Source organism: Xenia sp. Carnegie-2017, unplaced genomic scaffold (genome assembly GCF_021976095.1).
Source record: "Xenia sp. Carnegie-2017 unplaced genomic scaffold, XeniaSp_v1 HiC_scaffold_1, whole genome shotgun sequence".
NCBI classification, from domain to species: domain Eukaryota; kingdom Metazoa; phylum Cnidaria; class Anthozoa; order Malacalcyonacea; family Xeniidae; genus Xenia; species Xenia sp. Carnegie-2017.
Window position 1 is genome coordinate 3276092 of NW_025813402.1, and position 18058 is coordinate 3294149.

General features: G+C 33.7%; 2 protein-coding genes across 2 annotated transcripts; both read left to right on the forward strand.

The window, feature by feature from the left end:
• The first annotated feature begins 1510 nt into the window (after positions 1-1510).
• On the forward strand, positions 1511-16149 carry LOC124448882. The gene is made up of 23 exons (XM_046999872.1): positions 1511-1540; positions 1711-2289; positions 2402-2980; positions 3093-3671; positions 3784-4362; positions 4475-5053; positions 5166-5744; positions 5856-6434; positions 6547-7125; positions 7238-7819; positions 7932-8510; positions 8623-9201; positions 9314-9892; positions 10005-10583; positions 10696-10810; positions 10891-11231; positions 11424-11777; positions 11916-12269; positions 12541-12990; positions 13093-13437; positions 13605-14042; positions 14195-14939; positions 15734-16149. Exons 1-23 carry the CDS (start codon positions 1511-1513, stop codon positions 16147-16149), a joined length of 11118 nt encoding a protein of 3705 aa, XP_046855828.1.
• A 48-nt stretch (positions 16150-16197) lies between these two features.
• On the forward strand, positions 16198-17879 carry LOC124447342. Its single transcript, XM_046998277.1, has 2 exons — positions 16198-16350; positions 16422-17879. Exon 2 carries the CDS (start codon positions 16639-16641, stop codon positions 17503-17505), a length of 867 nt encoding a protein of 288 aa, XP_046854233.1. The 5' UTR covers positions 16198-16350; positions 16422-16638; the 3' UTR covers positions 17506-17879.
• The last annotated feature ends 179 nt before the right edge of the window (positions 17880-18058 follow it).

An 18058-nucleotide genomic window follows, 5' to 3' on the forward strand; every position in this document is an offset into this window, starting at 1 on the left:
CGTTGAAACCTGGATTTGATACAAGTGAACGTACCTATAGTGTTACAAAGCATACAACAACAAAAGATAAAATCATGAAAGTTGGTACTCTTGACGTGATTGGTTTGGAGAAAACCTACAAGCAATATGAAGAGCCACAAACAACAAAGGTATATAAAGGAGTTTTCTAACAATTTTACATTAGATAAATTCTTAATTTGAAAATCACTAATATTAAACGTCTTCAAAATTTCTCATCAAATATTCATTTACATATCATAGCCAAAAGAGAAGTTGGAAGAAACTTTCACAGATGTTGTAACTGAAGAGAAAAAAGATTTTCGAGTAGACAAATATCGACAGCCGACACATGAAGAAGCAAGAACTTTCACAGATGGTATTGTCGAGAGGAAATCTCTCCTTTATGATGGAGTTGATACTAAAGATAAAATAGAGCATAGATATCGTCTTCAAGGAGAAGAATTTGATAAAGCTTACACTTTCTACGAAAAGCCTCAAACAGATAATACTGAAAATTTGCGGAAACCAACAAAAGTTGATAAAGTCACTGTCGACATGAAAGATATTGAACAATTTGAAGAGACAGAAGAACAAAAATATCCCAAAGCTCACGATGTTGGACGTATTTTGATTGATGAAATACCAGAAGATAAAACACAACAAACGAAGATTGATCACAGCAAATGGGAAGCGTTGAAACCTGGCTTTGATACAAGTGAACGTACCTATAGTGTTACAAAGCATACAACAACAAAAGATAAAATCATGAAAGTTGGTGCTCTTGACGTGATTGGTTTGGAGAAAACCTACAAGCACTATGATGAACCACAAACAAAAAGGTATATAAAGGATTTTCTAACAGTTTTACATTAGATCAATATAGATGAAAAAAGCATATCTAACGAAACAGTAAATATATTTAACAGATATTCATTTACATATTATAGCAAAAGACAAGTTGGAAAACAACTAACATTCTTCATGTTGTTTCTGAAGATATCAAAAATTAATTTGACATATACTTCAGTCTTTAAATGTCTTTGAAAACTAGATTCAAACATTCAAGTTCGCGCTATTTTAACTGGAATTAGAAAGTAATTGTGTGTGACTAGTTTGTCAATGCATCTTCTTTAATTTCTTTATTAGTCTCGGAAAAAACAAATACAGTTTGTCGCAAAAACAGATCAATGTCAGCCACAAGATGATGTGTTCAACAGAGCCCAAACATACGATGGTGAAACACGCAAAGACACAAGTCCTACTTCAAGTCACATGACGTCAGATAGAATTATCATTAACAATAGAGATAATCAAATGATGAAAAAGGAAGAACAATTAAAATATCACAAAGATCATGATGTTGGACGTATTTTGATTGATGAAACCAAGAAGAGGATACAAAACAAATCAAAGAATGACTTCACACAAGATTGAAGCGTTGAAACCTGGATTTGATACAATGAAACGTACCTATAGTGTTACAAAGCATACAACAACAAAAGATAAAATCATGAAAGTTGAAACAATAGATCATAAAGAGGTAATTGCATCAAAACATACTCAAGCAATCATGTAGAGCTAGAAAATAAAAAACAATATTTTAAAAAAATTTTATTTTCAATTTTAACATTTAAGATCAATTCTTAAATATTTAACATCATATATTAAACGTCTTCAAAATTTTCATCAAATTTCATTTACATATCATAGCCAAAAGACAAGTTGGAAGAAACTTTCACAGATGTTGTAACCGAAGAGAAAAAAGATTTTCGAGTAGACAAATATCGACAGCCGAAACATGAAGAAGCAAGATCTTTCACAGATGGTATTGTCGAGAGGAAATCTATCCTTTATGATGGAGTTGATACTAAAGATAAAGTAGAGCAAAGATATCGTCTTCAAGGAGAAGAATTTGATAAAGCGTACACTTTCTACGAAAAGCCTCAAACAGATCGTACTGAAGTTTTGCGGAAACCAACTAAAGTTGATAAAGTCACTGTGGACATGAGAGATATTAAACAATTTGAAGAGACAGAAGAACAAAAATATCCCAAAGCTCACGATGTTGGACGTATTTTGATTGATGAAATACCGGAAGATAAAACACAGCAAACGAAGATTGATCACAGCAAATGGGAAGCGTTGAAACCTGGATTTGATACAAGTGAACGTACCTATAGTGTTACAAAGCATACAACAACAAAAGATAAAATCATGAAAGTTGGTAGTCTTGACGTGATTGGTTTAGAGAAAACCTACAAGCAATATGAAGAGCCACAAACAAAAAAGGTAGATAAAGGAGTTTTCTAACAATTTTACACTAGATAAATTCTTAATTTTATCATCACTTATATTAAACGTCTTCAAAATTTCTCATCAAATATTCATTTACATATCATAGCCAAAAGACAAGTTGGAAGAAACTTTCACAGATGTTGTAACTGAAGAGGAAAAAGATTTTCGAGTAGACAAATATCGAAAGCCGAAACATGAAGAAGCAAGATCTTTCACAGATGGTATTGTCGAGAGGAAATCTATCCTTTATGATGGAGTTGATACTAAAGATAAAGTAGAGCAAAGATATCGTCTTCAAGGAGAAGAATTTGATAAAGCGTACACTTTCTACGAAAAGCCTGAAACAGATCGTACTGACGTTTTGCGGAAACCAACAAAAGTTGATAAAGTCACTGTCGACATGAGAGATATTAAACAATTTGAAGACACAGAAGAACAAAAATATCCCAAAGCTCATGATGTTGGACGTATTTTGATTGATGAAATACCGGAAGATAAAACACAGCAAACGAAGATTGATCACAGCAAATGGGAAGCGTTGAAACCTGGATTTGATACAAGTGGACGTACCTATAGTGTTACAAAGCATACAACAACAAAAGATAAAATCATGAAAGTTGGTAGTCTTGACGTGATTGGGTTAGAGAAAACCTACAGGCAATATGAAGAGCCACAAACAACAAAGGTATATAAAGGAGTTTTCTAACAATTTTACACTAGATAAATTCTTAATTTTAACATCACTTATATTAAACGTCTTAAAAATTTCTCATCAAGTATTCATTTACATATCATAGCCAAAAGACAAGTTGGAAGAAACTTTCACAGATGTTGTAACTGAAGAGAAAAAAGATTTTCGAGTAGACAAATATCGACAGCCGAAACATGAAGAAGCAAGATCTTTCACAGATGGTATTGTCGAGAGGAAATCTATCCTTTATGATGGAGTTGATACTAAAGATAAAGTAGAGCAAAGATATCGTCTTCAAGGAGAAGAATTTGATAAAGCGTACACTTTCTACGAAAAGCCTGAAACAGATCGTACTGAAGTTTTGCGGAAACCAACAAAAGTTGATAAAGTCACTGTCGACATGAGAGATATTAAACAATTTGAAGAGACAGAAGAACAAAAATATCCCAAAGCTCACGATGTTGGACGTATTTTGATTGATGAAATACCGGAAGATAAAACACAGCAAACGAATATTGATCACAGCAAATGGGAGGCGTTGAAACCTGGATTTGATACAAGTGAACGTACCTATAGTGTTACAAAGCATACAACAACAAAAGATAAAATCATGAAAGTTGGTAGTCTTGACGTGATTGGTTTAGAGAAAACCTACAAGCAATATGAAGAGCCACAAACAAAAAAGGTAGATAAAGGAGTTTTCTAACAATTTTACACTAGATAAATTCTTAATTTTAACATCACTTATATTAAACGTCTTAAAAATTTCTCATCAAGTATTCATTTACATATCATAGCCAAAAGACAAGTTGGAAGAAACTTTCACAGATGTTGTAACCGAAGAGAAAAAAGATTTTCGAGTAGACAAATATCGACAGCCGAAACATGAAGAAGCAAGATCTTTCACAGATGGTATTGTCGAGAGGAAATCTATCCTTTATGATGGAGTTGATACTAAAGATAAAGTAGAGCAAAGATATCGTCTTCAAGGAGAAGAATTTGATAAAGCGTACACTTTCTACGAAAAGCCTGAAACAGATCGTACTGAAGTTTTGCGGAAACCAACAAAAGTTGATAAAGTCACTGTCGACATGAGAGATATTAAACAATTTGAAGAGACAGAAGAACAAAAATATCCCAAAGCGCATGATGTTGGACGTATTTTGATTGATGAAATACCGGAAGATAAAACACAGCAAACGAAGATTGATCACAGCAAATGGGAAGCGTTGAAACCTGGATTTGATACAAGTGAACGTACCTATAGTGTTACAAAGCATACAACAACAAAAGATAAAATCATGAAAGTTGGTAGTCTTGACGTGATTGGTTTAGAGAAAACCTACAAACAATATGAAGAGCCACAAACAAAAAAGGTAGATAAAGGAGTTTTCTAACAATTTTACACTAGATAAATTCTTAATTTTAACATCACTTATATTGAACGTCTTCAAAATTTCTCATCAAATATTCATTTACATCTCATAGCCAAAAGACAAGTTGGAAGAAACTTTCACAGATGTTGTAACCGAAGAGAAAAAAGATTTTCGAGTAGACAAATATCGACAGCCGAAACATGAAGAAACAAGATCTTTCACAGATGGTATTGTCGAGAGGAAATCTATCCTTTATGATGGAGTTGATACTAAAGACAAAGTAGAGGAAAGATATCGTCTTCAAGGAGAAGAATTTGATAAAGCGTACACTTTCTACGAAAAGCCTGAAACAGATCGTACTGAAGTTTTGCGGAAACCAACAAAAGTTGATAAAGTCACTGTCGACATGAGAGATATTAAACAATTTGAAGAGACAGAAGAACAAAAATATCCCAAAGCTCACGATGTTGGACGTATTTTGATTGATGAAATACCGGAAGATAAAACACAGCAAACGAAGATTGATCACAGCAAATGGGAAGCGTTGAAACCTGGATTTGATACAAGTGAACGTACCTATAGTGTTACAAAGCATACAACAACAAAAGATAAAATCATGAAAGTTGGTAGTCTTGACGTGATTGGTTTAGAGAAAACCTACAAGCAATATGAAGAGCCACAAACAAAAAAGGTAGATAAAGGAGTTTTCTAACAATTTTACACTAGATAAATTCTTAATTTTAACATCACTTATATTAAACGTCTTTAAAATTTCTCATCAAATATTCATTTACATCTCATAGCCAAAAGACAAGTTGGAAGAAACTTTCGCAGATGTTGTAACCGAAGAGAAAAAAGATTTTCGAGTAGACAAATATCGACAGCCGAAACATGAAGAAACAAGATCTTTCACAGATGGTATTGTCGAGAGGAAATCTATCCTTTATGATGGAGTTGATACTAAAGATAAAGTAGAGCAAAGATATCGTCTTCAAGGAGAAGAATTTGATAAAGCGTACACTTTCTACGAAAAGCCTGAAACAGATCGTACTGAAGTTTTGCGGAAACCAACAAAAGTTGATAAAGTCACTGTCGACATGAGAGATATTAAACAATTTGAAGAGACAGAAGAACAAAAATATCCCAAAGCTCACGATGTTGGACGTATTTTGATTGATGAAATACCGGAAGATAAAACACAGCAAACGAAGATTGATCACAGCAAATGGGAAGCGTTGAAACCTGGATTTGATACAAGTGAACGTACCTATAGTGTTACAAAGCATACAACAACAAAAGATAAAATCATGAAAGTTGGTAGTCTTGACGTGATTGGTTTAGAGAAAACCTACAAGCAATATGAAGAGCCACAAACAAAAAAGGTAGATAAAGAGTTTTCTAACAATTTTACATTAGATAAATTCTTAATTTTAACATCACTTATATTAAACGTCTTAAAAATTTCTCATCAAGTATTCATTTACATATCATAGCCAAAAGACAAGTTGGAAGAAACTTTCACAGATGTTGTAACTGAAGAGAAAAAAGATTTTCGAGTAGACAAATATCAACAGCCGATACATGAAGAAGCAAAATCTTTCACAGATGGTATTGTCGAGAAGAAATCTATCCTTTATGATGGAGTTGATACTAAAGATAAAGTAGACCATAGATATCGTCTTCAAGGAGAAGAATTTGATAAAGCGTACACTTTCTACGAAAAGCCTGAAACAGATCGTACTGAAGTTTTGCGGAAACCAACTAAAGTTGATAAAGTCACTGTGGACATGAGAGATATTAAACAATTTGAAGAGACAGAAGAACAAAAATATCCCAAAGCTCACGATGTTGGACGTATTTTGATTGATGAAATACCGGAAGACAAAACACAGCAAACGAATATTGATCACAGCAAATGGGAGGCGTTGAAACCTGGATTTGATACAAGTGAACGTACCTATAGTGTTACAAAGCATACAACAACAAAAGATAAAATCATGAAAGTTGGTAGTCTTGACGTGATTGGTTTAGAGAAAACCTACAAGCAATATGAAGAGCCACAAACAAAAAAGGTAGATAAAGGAGTTTTCTAACAATTTTACTTTAGATAAATTCTTAATTTTATCATCACTTATATTAAACGTCTTCAAAATTTCTCATCAAGTATTCATTTACATATCATAGCCAAAAGACAAGTTGGAAGAAACTTTCACAGATGTTGTAACTGAAGAGAAAAAAGATTTTCGAGTAGACAAATATCGACAGCCGAAACATGAAGAAGCAAGATCTTTCACAGATGGTATTGTCGAGAAGAAATCTATCCTTTATGATGGAGTTGATACTAAAGATAAAGTAGAGCAAAGATATCGTCTTCAAGGAGAAGAATTTGATAAAGCGTACACTTTCTACGAAAAGCCTCAAACAGATCATACTGAAGTTTTGCGGAAACCAACAAAAGTTGATAAAGTCACTGTGGACATGAGAGATATTAAACAATTTGAAGAGACAGAAGAACAAAAATATCCCAAAGCTCACGATGTTGGACGTATTTTGATTGATGAAATACCGGAAGACAAAACACAGCAAACGAAGATTGATCACAGCAAATGGGAGGCGTTGAAACCAGGATTTGATACAAGTGAACGTACCTATAGTGTTACAAAGCATACAACAACAAAAGATAAAATCATGAAAGTTGGTAGTCTTGACGTGATTGGTTTAGAGAAAACCTACAAGCAGTATGAAGAGACACAAACAAAAAAGGTAAATAAAGGAGTTTTCTAACAATTTTACTTTAGATAAATTCTTAATTTTATCATCACTTATATTAAACGTCTTCAAAATTTCTCATCAAGTATTCATTTACATATCATAGCCAAAAGACAAGTTGGAAGAAACTTTCACAGATGTTGTAACTGAAGAGAAAAAAGATTTTCGAGTAGACATATATCGAAAGCCGAAACATGAAGAAACAAAATCTTTCACAGATGGTATTGTCGAGAGGAAATCTATCCTTTACGATGGAGTTGATACTAAAGATAAAGTAGAGCAAAGATATCGTCTTCAAGGAGAAGAATTTGATAAAGCGTACACTTTCTATGAAAAGCCTGAAACAGATCGTACTGAAGTTTTGCGGAAACCAACAAAAGTTGATAAAGTCACTGTCGACATGAGAGATATTAAACAATTTGAAGAGACAGAAGAACAAAAATATCCCAAAGCTCACGATGTTGGACGTATTTTGATTGATGAAATACCGGAAGACAAAACACAGCAAACGAATATTGATCACAGCAAATGGGAGGCGTTGAAACCTGGATTTGATACAAGTGAACGTACCTATAGTGTTACAAAGCATACAACAACAAAAAAAGATAAAATCATGAAAGTTGGTAGTCTTGACGTGATTGGTTTAGAGAAAACCTACAAGCAGTATGAAGAGACACAAACAAAAAAGGTAGATAAAGGAGTTTTCTAACAATTTTACTTTAGATAAATTCTTAATTTTATCATCACTTATATTAAACGTCTTCAAAATTTCTCATCAAGTATTCATTTATATATCATAGCCAAAAGACAAGTTGGAAGAAACTTTCACAGATGTTGTAACTGAAGAGAAAAAAGATTTTCGAGTAGACAAATATCGAAAGCCGAAACATGAAGAAGCAAAATCTTTCACAGATGGTATTGTCGAGAGGAAATCTATCCTTTATGATGGAGTTGATACTAAAGATAAAGTAGAGCAAAGATATCGTCTTCAAGGAGAAGAATTTGATAAAGCGTACACTTTCTACGAAAGGCCTGAAACAGATCGTACTGAAGTTTTGCGGAAACCAACAAAAGTTGATAAAGTCACTGTCGACATGAGAGATATTAAACAATTTGAAGAGACAGAAGAACAAAAATATCCCAAAGCTCACGATGTTGGACGTATTTTGATTGATGAAATACCGGAAGACAAAACACAGCAAACGAAGATTGATCACAGCAAATGGGAGGCGTTGAAACCTGGATTTGATACAAGTGAACGTACCTATAGTGTTACAAAGCATACAACAACAAAAGATAAAATCATGAAAGTTGGTAGTCTTGACGTGATTGGTTTAGAGAAAACCTACAAGCAATATGAAGAGCCACAAACAAAAAAGGTATATAAAGGAGTTTTCTAACAATTTTACTTTAGATAAATTCTTAATTTTAACATCACTAATATTAAACGTCTTCAAAATTTCTCATCAAGTATTCATTTACATATCATAGCCAAAAGACAAGTTGGAAGAAACTTTCACAGATGTTGTAACTGAAGAGAAAAAAGATTTTCGAGTAGACATATATCGAAAGCCGAAACATGAAGAAACAAAATCTTTCACAGATGGTATTGTCGAGAGGAAATCTATCCTTTACGATGGAGTTGATACTAAAGATAAAGTAGAGCAAAGATATCGTCTTCAAGGAGAAGAATTTGATAAAGCGTACACTTTCTATGAAAAGCCTGAAACAGATCGTACTGAAGTTTTGCGGAAACCAACAAAAGTTGATAAAGTCACTGTCGACATGAGAGATATTAAACAATTTGAAGAGACAGAAGAACAAAAATATCCTAAAGCTTACGATGTTGGACGTATTTTGATTGATGAAATACCGGAAGATAAAACACAGCAAACGAAGATTGATCACAGCAAATGGGAGGCGTTGAAACCTGGATTTGATACAAGTGAACGTACCTATAGTGTTACAAAGCATACAACAACAAAAGATAAAATCATGAAAGTTGGTAGTCTTGACGTGATTGGTTTAGAGAAAACCTACAAGCAATATGAAGAGACACAAACAAAAAAGGTAGATAAAGGAGTTTTCTAACAATTTTACTTTAGATAAATTCTTAATTTTAACATCACTTATATTAAACGTCTTCAAAATTTCTCATCAAGTATTCATTTACATATCATAGCCAAAAGACAAGTTGGAAGAAACTTTCACAGATGTTGTAACTGAAGAGAAAAAAGATTTTCGAGTAGACAAATATCGAAAGCCGAAACATGAAGAAGCAAAATCTTTCACAGATGGTATTGTCGAGAGGAAATCTATCCTTTATGATGGAGTTGATACTAAAGATAAAGTAGAGCAAAGATATCGTCTTCAAGGAGAAGAATTTGATAAAGCGTACACTTTCTACGAAAAGCCTGAAACAGATCGTACTGAAGTTTTGCGGAAACCAACAAAAGTTGATAAAGTCACTGTCGACATGAGAGATATTAAACAATTTGAAGAGACAGAAGAACAAAAATATCCCAAAGCTCACGATGTTGGACGTATTTTGATTGATGAAATACCGGAAGATAAAACACAGCAAACGAAGATTGATCACAGCAAATGGGAAGCGTTGAAACCTGGATTTGATACAAGTGAACGTACCTATAGTGTTACAAAGCATACAACAACAAAAGATAAAATCATGAAAGTTGGTAGTCTTGACGTGATTGGTTTAGAGAAAACCTACAAGCAATATGAAGAGACACAAACAAAAAAGGTAGATAAAGGAGTTTTCTAACAATTTTACTTTAGATAAATTCTTAATTTTATCATCACTTATATTGAACGTCTTCAAAAGTTCTCATGAAATATTCATTTACATATCATAGCCAAAAGACAAGTTGGAAGAAACTTTCACAGATGTTGTAACTGAAGAGAAAAAAGATTTTCGAGTAGACAAATATCGAAAGCCGAAACATGAAGAAGCAAAATCTTTCACAGATGGTATTGTCGAGAGGAAATCTATCCTTTATGATGGAGTTGATACTAAAGATAAAGTAGAGCAAAGATATCGTCTTCAAGGAGAAGAATTTGATAAAGCGTACACTTTCTACGAAAAGCCTGAAACAGATCGTACTGAAGTTTTGCGGAAACCAACAAAAGTTGATAAAGTCACTGTCGACATGAGAGATATTAAACAATTTGAAGAGACAGAAGAACAAAAATATCCTAAAGCCCATGATGTTGGACGTATTTTGATTGATGAAACACCAGAAGATAAAACACAACAAACGAAGATTGATCACAGCAAATGGGAAGCGTTGAAACCTGGATTTGATACAAGTGAACGTACCTATAGTGTTACAAAGCATACAACAACAAAAGATAAAATCATGAAAGTTGGTACTCTTGACGTGATTGGTTTGGAGAAAACCTACAAGCAATATGAAGAGACACAAACAAAAAAGGTAGATAAAGGAGTTTTCTAACAATTTTACTTTAGATAAATTCTTAATTTTATCATCACTTATATTGAACGTCTTCAAAAGTTCTCATGAAATATTCATTTACATATCATAGCCAAAAGACAAGTTGGAAGAAACTTTCACAGATGTTGTAACTGAAGAGAAAAAAGATTTTCGAGTAGACAAATATCGAAAGCCGAAACATGAAGAAGCAAGATCTTTCACAGATGGTATTGTCGAGAGGGGAAATCTATCCTTTATGATGGAGTTGATACTAAAGATAAAGTAGAGCAAAGATATCGTCTTCAAGGAGAAGAATTTGATAAAGCGTACACTTTCTACGAAAAGCCTGAAACAGATCGTACTGAAGTTTTGCTGAAACCAACAAAAGTTGATAAAGTCACTGTCGACATGAGAGATATAAAGCAGTTAGAAGAGAAAGAAAAACAAAAATATTCTAAAGATTTTACGACTGGTCGCCTTGTCATCAAGGAAATGCCAAAATCTAAGGAAATGGGAAGAAAACAAGTAAAACCAAAATCTGACAATTTGTATGCAACAACAATTGAAACAACAATTGATGACAAACTACATGTAGATGATTATGAACAAATTTCAGAAGAAATAGAAAAAATAACGAAAGACACAAAGGTTAATTTTTTGTTTTCTTTTTAATATTTAACTTATAGATTTGATTTAGTTTTTACAAAAAATGTTAAAAATTTAATAATATGTCTGTCTCTTAATAACGTGTGATCAACATGTATGATAAGATGAATATATCTCTTTATTTTTTATGAATTAAACTTCAGTTTTGGTAAACATTATTTGTTTTATGTTTAGTTTATACATGCAAGACAAGGAACTTATGAAGACAAACAAGAGCTGTGCAATATCGATGGGATAAACTATTCAAAATCTAATTATGAAGTGAAAGATCACAAACGTGTTTTCCCTAGATATGATGTGACCGACACACAAAATGTTAACATACATCAACAAAGACATCCAAAGTATCCTGAAGATTCGATTACTGAGGAAACGGAAGATTTTTCACGGAAAGGTGAGATCTACCGGAAACTATCGCAACATCCACGAATAACCGAAGTTAGCACGAGAGACGATACGGGCGTATCATTAAGAGGCATAGATGAAGAATCGTGGATTGAGCGAGAAGAAAATGTTAAAAATGGAAAGGTTCGTCGATAGTTGAGTTGTTTTATTCAATGTTAACATAGATTGGATATATAATCAAACCCTTTTATGCTTCGTGTTTTTGATGTTTTGTGAAAACCTGCAATGAATTTCAACAATATCGTATAACATTTTCTACAGGATAAAACAACGTTTGTTCAAGCAAGTGAACAGTATTTTCCACAAGACAAAGTATCTAAAATGACTTATAGTCATGAAGAAAACGTGCCCAGAGATATTCTTGGCGACTCCGAAGGTCGTAGCGAACAATTTATTTGTATTAAGAAAACAGACGACTCCAATTATATCAAAGATCCATCGGAAGTAAAGAAAGAACTACAAGAATATGATCTACTAAAAAGAGATGAGATTACAATTAGAAAAAACAAAGTAAAAAGTCAATTTCCCGACGATAAATTTTCTAGCAAATTTGTGGTCGAAAGAGTTGGTCCGAAAGAAGTCATTGTTGATGGAAAAAGCATATCTATTGAAAGAGTAAATATATTTAACAAATATTCGAGGTTTTTTACATAGGTTTATTTTGTAAATAAAGGGTTTATAATATTACGCGACTATTGTTAAATGTGCTCCTAACAAATCTTTTTGTAGGTGTGACATCACACAGTTCGACAAATTTGACTTTTCATGACCCACGCCATCTTAAAACACGATTCAAACATTCAAGTTCGCGCTATTTTAGCTTAGATTAGAAGAAATTAGCAGATAACTAGTTTCTTAATGTCTTTTCTTTGATTTTATACGTTAGCCTCCGCAAAAAGAAACACAGTTTGTTGCAAAAACAGACCAATATCAGCCACTAGATGAAGTGTTCGACAAAGCCTTCACTTACGATCGTCAAGTACGCAAAGAAGACACAAGTCTCCCTTCAGGTCACGTAACGTCCGATAGAATCATCGTTAACAGAAGAGATATTCAGCTAATGGAAAAAGAAGAAAAATTAAAACACCACAAAGATCTCAATGTTGGTCGCATAATCATTGAAGAACTTCCACAAGAGCAAGAAGAGGATACAAAACGTTTAATACACAAAAGAGATGACTTAAACACAAGACTTGAAGAATTGAGACCACGGCATACGGATGAGACAATGAAAGTTGGAAAGCTTGATGTTGCAGAGTACGATAAAATATCCAGAAACAATTTCCATTTTGTAGACGACGTTGATAGGCATTCGCAACAGATAGATCATGAAGAGGTAATAGAATAGTATTTACGTAATTATCGCTTTAAACATAACAGTTTGCAAGAAAAAGAGTTTCTTTTCAAAAATACAGCTCATGTTAATTAAATTCTTAAGGTGAGAAAGTCGTACGTGGAAAACAGAGATAAGAACGTAGTTCACGATAAAATAACAGCAAGAAAAGCAGCCACAGAAAGACGTATGGATAGCAAAACATACAAAGATGTAGACATGACCGACCATGGTGGAATACAAAGAAATATTAGAGATGAATCAATAGAAAAATACATTGCAGATGAGCTCCTAACCTCAGAAGACGTTTCTAGAAGTTTAACTGATAAAGAAGTTGACGACTTACAAAAAAGATACCGTTATAAATCGAAGTACTCAAAAACATCTGGACAACTTAAACCTGAAGAACAGTATTTGCCTGAAAACGACAAATTATATCCACGTAAACCAGTAAGACTTTTTCGAAAGTGCTTTAAAATAAAAGACAAATGTAATATGGGAACAAGAAACAAGTTTTACCAAATGCCACAGAATTATCAATAAATAAAAATTTATATATAGCCTGGATCACTTTTTATTTCGTTTTTCACTTAAGGTAATTTTTATTACGTGTTTAGGATCGTGAAGATACAGCAGTTGCTCAACAGGTTGTTGACGACAAGTATTCAACAATCCACGTACATCAAACCTCCTATCGTGACTCGACAGAACCACAAAAGACGACAAACGATCGTATAAGTGTTAATATACAAGATCTGGTTCAAAGAGATGAAACAGACGAGTCAAAGAATGCCAAAGATCTCAACATTGGTCAAATTGTTATAGAAGAACATTCTCAAGAGACTGTTGGTAGACATGAAGGTTTAGGAAGAGAAAAAGTTTACCATCATGAAAGCAAAATGGTGGAATGGACACAGACTGCAACAAAGAAAATACAAGACGTGGACGACAAGCAACAACGAAAAAACATCGTCCAAACATACCAAGAAAATCCACAGCAAATAAGAGTGTTGGACCAAAGACTTCCTTCAAAAACCAAAAATGTCAGTAAAGAGGTAAATTAGTGCAGAAGCATTTTTACAAAAAACAAAATTTTGAGCTTTCATGCCCTTCATGACACATCAAACTATTTCTTCTGCCTCTAGCTTCCATGTGATCAATAGAAAAGGATGTAAGTATTTTTGCTCTAATTTAATGTTTTTCATAGGTTGAGCAACGTGACTATCCTCAAACACATCACATAGGCGACGTCAAAAACATTGACCGTGGGAATGAACAACAACAAATTGAAGATGAAGTGCGACAAAAGTTCGTTTCTAGCGACAAGATAACAATAACAAATTATGATATTTCGACTGAACACGACAAACCTTTACAACGTTATGCCCGTGACATCAAAACAGAAGACAAGCCAAATGAGAGGAAAGCAAAGAAAGATGAGACCATTAAAAAACAAACCACTGAAGATAAGATAATGATTAAAGACTACGATCTCCACAAAGAAGAAAAAACAAAAAAGCAAGAAAGTCTAAAGGATATCAACGTTGGTCGACTTGTTATCAAAGAAATGCCCCCAGAAAAGGAAACAAAACCAACGAAAGAAAAGAAAAAAGATAACGTTGACAGACAATTTAAACCACGTGATGAACTAACCAATTTTATTGAACATCACAGTCGTGATAGGAAAAAAGAAATGGTCAAAGATGACAGCAGCTACAGAGGACCATATGTGATAGATCACCCAGCTGACACAGAAACCAAAATAAATGTTATTGATGAGAGAGCTGGCACGGACATATCTATAAAAGATAGAAGATTTATGGATGTACAGAAGCAATCAGAACCACCTTTTACCGCTGACAGGGTTGATGGCGGATACAGGATCGATGATAAAACAACAACGAAGAAGAAAGATAAAGTAACTTCGGGTAAAACTGATTTCACTTATATACGTATAATGATAGACATCCAGATGGGTTAATAGACGTATGACTTTCCCTTTAAAATTACATAGTAAATGATTAACTGCGCGCACAATGTTGACAGTTAAATATTAAATAATGTCGTTTTCTAAATTTTATAGATTTAAAATTGCTAAGCGTTGTGGTTATAACTACTCTTTTTTTTATTAGAATTGTTTATGATTGGAACAACTTACCAAGGGGAGGTTGCCAAATCAGAAAATTTGCATATTTTTAACAATAGGTTGAAACGTTTTTTAATGAATTCTTAAAATAGATTTTAGTCAAACTGCATGTAAGTAGGAAATAAATTAAAAAGGGATAACCTCATTTATCTCCTTTTCATTGATATTTGCAAATAAAATTATTATTACTATAACACAAACAAAAAGGCGACATTCTTTTTATTATAAATGTACGTAAGATTCAGATAAAGTTTGAATTTATAACTCATAAAAACTTTCACATAGAAACAATTTCGCATAGACATCACCTTAATAAATTTTTGTGGATGTATATCGTCCAGCTTAGTAGAGTTCTGAGAAGGACTGTTGTTGTTGGCGTTGACTGACGTTTCGGCAACCTTAGCGGTAGTCATCTTCAGAGCCAATTTTTTTGAAAAATTTGAAGATGACTACCTCTAAGGTTGTCAAAACATCAGTCAACACCAACAACAACAGTTCTTCTCAGGACTCTACTAACCTGGACGATCTACATCTACAAACATGTAACGATACTCCAGGGTTCAAACCATTCACTTTATAATAAATTTTTTACTAATTAAGGTACTGATTCACAACGCAACTACGCCATCGTAACAGATTCCGTGTGGGAGGAAAGTAGCAAACCGTTGGATAAGTTGACGTTAGAAAAATCTAAGCAAGATGAAACAAAAACCACAGAAGCCATTAAAGTTACGAAAGAAGATCGATCGCAAGTTGATGAGGAGTTTCGACAGTTTTCCAGCAAAAAAGAGGATGAAAAATCACAAGTTGTAAAAAAAATACGACGTTTTAAGATTGATGAATCACGAGACTTTCAAGGTAATAAGAAGGAATCATCGTCATCAAAAGAAGTTCCAAAGATGGAGAAACCCTCTTTGGAAGAACCAAGAAAAAAAGAGGAAGAAAAAATTCAATATGAGCGTCCACAACAAAAACAAAAGCAAAAACAAGGAGACACAAACTTTGGTAAAACTTGATGAAAAGGCAAAGAAAATCGCGTACTTGGAAAAGAAAGAAATGGAAAGATCAAGAAAGTCACACGAAAAGAAACGATATAAAGAAGAAGACTTTCATTCATATGGAACACCTTCCAATCCACTGGTGTACGTAAAGAGAAAAAAGACAAGACCATCATACAAGATCCCTGCTTCATCAGCAATTCAACAATATCCAAGAAGGTACGTATGAACAAGCTTTGCTTCACTTTTTTTTATAAATTGATATATTTATTCATATGTTCTTACTACAGATACCACGATGATAGATATGAAAGCGAAGTTTACAGGAGAAGAAGTACACGAACACCGTGGATAGAAGTGAAAAGGCGGGGAGATATAGAGCGAAGAATTGCTACCAAAGATACGCGTTTCCGCTATGGTGACGGTTATAGAAGCCATGATAATCTGCTTCAATTAGAAATACCTCAAAGGCTATTTTTGTCACAGGATTACGGAGATCACAGCAGGATGCACGAGGTTAACATATCCCACATGGAAATTGATGCAGTTCCTGACTACAATGACGAAGCGTTGCCATGGATAGAGTTGGAAACACGTGATCCCGTCACGAGAAAACTTCGTATCATCAGGTTAAAAATTCCGAGGAAGATGATCCTGAAGATTGTAAAATCTGCAAGGGGAAAAGACGGGAAGATTCGACTACGATCCGACGACATTAGCAAGTATTTCGAACAAAGTGGAGCAATTCCTGTCGGCTCTTCTGTACGTATGCATCTCAAGTATCCACAAAGCGCAGCAAGTAGCTACTACAGAGAGGGTGACGTCAATGCACAAGAGTCAAGCTCCAGGCGTTCACATTCTCATGACAGGGTAATGAGATCGAATTATGACGTAACCAGATCACGTGAGAAAACACCTGCAGTTCATTTGGCGCCATCCAAAAGCACTCACGCTGCTAGTTCATGGAATGAAACCATCAAACAAACAAATAATCAAGATCGTAGAGTCAAATTTCACGATCGTGAACGGTCTAAATCAACAGAAGATGTTCACTCCATTCATGCGAATGATTACGAAAGCAAGAGCAACTTCGTACCTGTCGCTTTAACACGTGATTCTCCGCGTAGCATTTTATTAGCTGATGGCACAACATGGAAACGAGTCAGCAAAGATGATTTGGATAACATCAATAAAATAAAGAAATCAGAAAGTCGTGCTTCATTTCGAAACTCGTACGAAATTGGCAGAGAGTCTGAGGCGGAGTCGTTCCCAGATCTACGCAAGTTTTCAAATGAAAATGCGAGAAACACGCGCGCAGATCCAAAAATATTCGATTATTTGATTGATGACGAGAATAAAGGAATCGAATGCTGAAAATTGCTTTTGTCGGTGGTCAAGAGTGGTCTTTTATTTCTTACATATATTTTTTCCATGTATTTCTTATGTTACAGTTACATGCATGCAAAGATCATATATTTAATAGATCTTTTTAGAAACGATCTTTTTAGATACTAAGGCAGAAGTATCAAAAACTATAAAAAAAAACAGTACCTGTTATTGTATCTTTACAAATATTTATACTAATACATATCATATTAGACAGTCCAAAGATAAACGATGTATTTAAAAGAGATAAAAGATGAGTCATGTATCAGTTTAGACAGCCTTGTTGATAGTAATCAAGTAAAATCATCAAAATTTTTATTATAACATATTTCATTTAGACATCTATGATATGCAAAGAAAAATTGTTGTTTATCATTCATTCACAATACTTTAAGAATTTCAAACATGCAGCTTGAGTGTTAGCCTTTTAAAACATTTTTAAACATCAGATCAAGTTATTTAGCTTGCTGCGTAGGTGGTTTCTGAATATAAACATATTAACAACGTGTTTATTTCCTTTTTTTTTTGTCAGCATGCAGAT